Here is a 2,503-nt window from a genome sequence, read left to right on the forward strand (position 1 = left end):
GGACTACCTTAATTAAGCAAAGAGAAACTTAACTCTTTTCCCTGTCTATGATTTTTTGGACAACCCAAAATATATGTCATAATGCTTGGGTTTTTCTTTTTTAAAATCATTTGAAGTAGAATATGTCGTGTGATATATAAAACTTTCGCCTAAATAAGCTTAACGTGTGAGAAGTATATTGTGTCATTTCCAGGAAAAGACCACTTGCTGTAAACAATACTACATTAGTAGGTCCCCGCGCATACCGGAATGTTTACCACGCATTCCGACGAAGGAAAAAAAAATCAGATATGGTTTAAAAACTCGGCTTCATTTCATTTGTCTCTGACATCGCATACAGTCATGAATGAAAGTGAGTTGACAAAAACTGTGACCTACAATGGTTCTATGGTTGGAAGCCTTGAGGACTGGAATAGTCAGATTGCCTCCGATCGTTTACTGAACACGGTCATCCTGTGCTTCTACTTGATCATCGGAGTGTTGGGAAATCTACTTGTTATACTTGTTTACAAAGCTCGCTCGCACATGCAGACGGACAACCGCTACTTTATATTGTTTCTTGCGGAGCTAGACCTGGGTGCAGTGATTGCTGGAGTCGCTTATTCTCTGTTCCTCAATTTTTATTTTGTTCTTCCAAAGGATGGAGCGGTGTGCAAGGTGTTTTCTTTTCTTCTGCAGACAGGAGGGGTGACTTCAGGTATTGTTCTGTTGTACATCTCCATCCAGCGATACAAATTGGTGTGTCGACCGACAAGAAGACAAATCACCGCCCGACACAGAAAAATCATGTTGGCGGTCAGCCTTGCCGCCGGAGCGGGCCTGTCTGCTCCTATATCGGCATTTTACGATGTCAGCGAAGTATACAATGCAGAAAGAAATGTGACGGGATTCGAGTGTAGCATTGTAAAACCAACACCTCTTCACAGTGTCATGTTCTCGATTTATAGTGGTATCTTATTTTTGGCGACGATTGGCATACTGATCACTATGACAGTTCTGTATACGTTTATTTTGAAATCAATGAAGAAAAGAAGTGCCACATTTAAAGAACGCGAAAGCCGTCGAAAACAGCTACGAGAAATGGCCGATGCTAATACGGGAGACCTTTCCAGCGAGGATCTGTTAAATAGTTCATCACAAGGCCAAACAAGTTTCAATGGACTAGAAGTAAGGAACTCCCAATTTGTCCTGGTCGATCTGGTTAAAGAGAAGCATCCACGATCTTCTATGATTATCGAAAAAGACGATGACGCAAAATATCGGGATTCGATCTGTAAGCGAGACTCCCGTATCAATACCCCATCAAAACAGCTAACGAAGCGAGGAAGGAAAGCTAGCTATCAAGCTGTAAAGAACCATTTTTCAACAAATCGATATTCTTATATCTTTATATCGATATCTTTCTTTTTTGCGCTATCGTACATACCAACTGTGATCGTCTCAGCAATAGAATCGCGATCACGATACTTTTGGATTAACCAATCATACTCTGCCCTGCAAATGTTCTTGATTTTGCGCCGGATGTATATTTTTAACCACATTGTTAATCCTATAATTTATGGCTATTTTGATCGGTCTTTCCGAAGGGAAGTGAAGAAATTACTACGTAAAATGTTGTGCGGCCTGGTGAAAATCGAAAATAACAGTATGTCTGACAAGACGAGTGGAAACCACTACTAATCCTCTGGATTATGATATTATCTGATTTTGAAATATTATGTTGATCGTCTTTCGTGAGAAGAAATTATTGGTTTTAATTTTCTGTTACTTATACAGTACGGGTACCTTAACTGAATCTTTTCATTTTTCATCAATGTTTGTAAAGAAATAGCAACATGATTTCTTCTGGGAACAAAAAATATCTATAATCGCTTGAGATGATCGTTTCCAAGTTCAGTTTATTCACTCAAACCATATAAATGGAACATGAGGTTCAACAATATATGTACAATATATACAAAAAATAATATGCAAGATACACGTGAAATGGCGGAAATACATTCATATGAAGTAAAACAGACTTTTTCGTATACTCTATTTATGTAACTGCAAAGTTTAATTAATACCTTGGAGTCAGCAGATGACAACAGTTCTGAGAATTTGAAAAAAAAATTTGGTCTATTACAATATTTACTAGGAAGATATTTTTTTCTATATTCGGAAAAAAATTTACATTCTAAAATATAGTGATACTCATCAGCTATTTGTCCATTATTACAAAGATTACATAGTCTATCATTTCTGGGAATTCCAAACCATCTCCCAGTCTCAACTGGAAGACGATGATTTGCTGTTCTTAGTTTAAATAAAATTGTTCTAAATTTTTTGGTAGTAAGGCTAAATATTTTTCAAATCCAAATTCTGTTTTGAAGATACTATAATTAAGACCTTTAGACGAATCGCGCATATTACTTCTCCACTTCTGTATGTACTGATCTTTAAGACGTTGCTCAACTATAGCTTTTAGCCATTTAATATTTAAAAAGGTCTGTTCGTTCCATAC

General features: G+C 37.0%; 1 protein-coding gene across 1 annotated transcript; it reads left to right on the top strand.

Moving 5' to 3' along the window:
- The first annotated feature begins 270 nt into the window (after window positions 1–270).
- On the top strand, window positions 271–1,895 carry LOC134265220 (cholecystokinin receptor type A-like). Its single transcript, XM_062747471.1, has one exon. It carries the CDS (start codon window positions 343–345, stop codon window positions 1,678–1,680), a length of 1,338 nt encoding a protein of 445 aa, XP_062603455.1. The 5' UTR covers window positions 271–342; the 3' UTR covers window positions 1,681–1,895.
- Window positions 1,896–2,503: the final 608 nt, after the last annotated feature.

This window comes from Saccostrea cucullata, unplaced genomic scaffold (assembly GCF_032062105.1).
Source record: "Saccostrea cucullata isolate Sc308-1 unplaced genomic scaffold, CSIRO_AGI_Scuc_v1 ctg10751, whole genome shotgun sequence".
In the NCBI taxonomy this organism is placed as follows: Eukaryota; Metazoa; Mollusca; class Bivalvia; order Ostreida; family Ostreidae; genus Saccostrea; species Saccostrea cuccullata.

What these genes read in the sequence shown, in the direction of transcription:
- LOC134265220 (XM_062747471.1), top strand. Translation starts at nt 343, where the DNA reads ATGAATGAAAGTGAGTTGACAAAAACTGTGACCTACAATGGTTCTATG.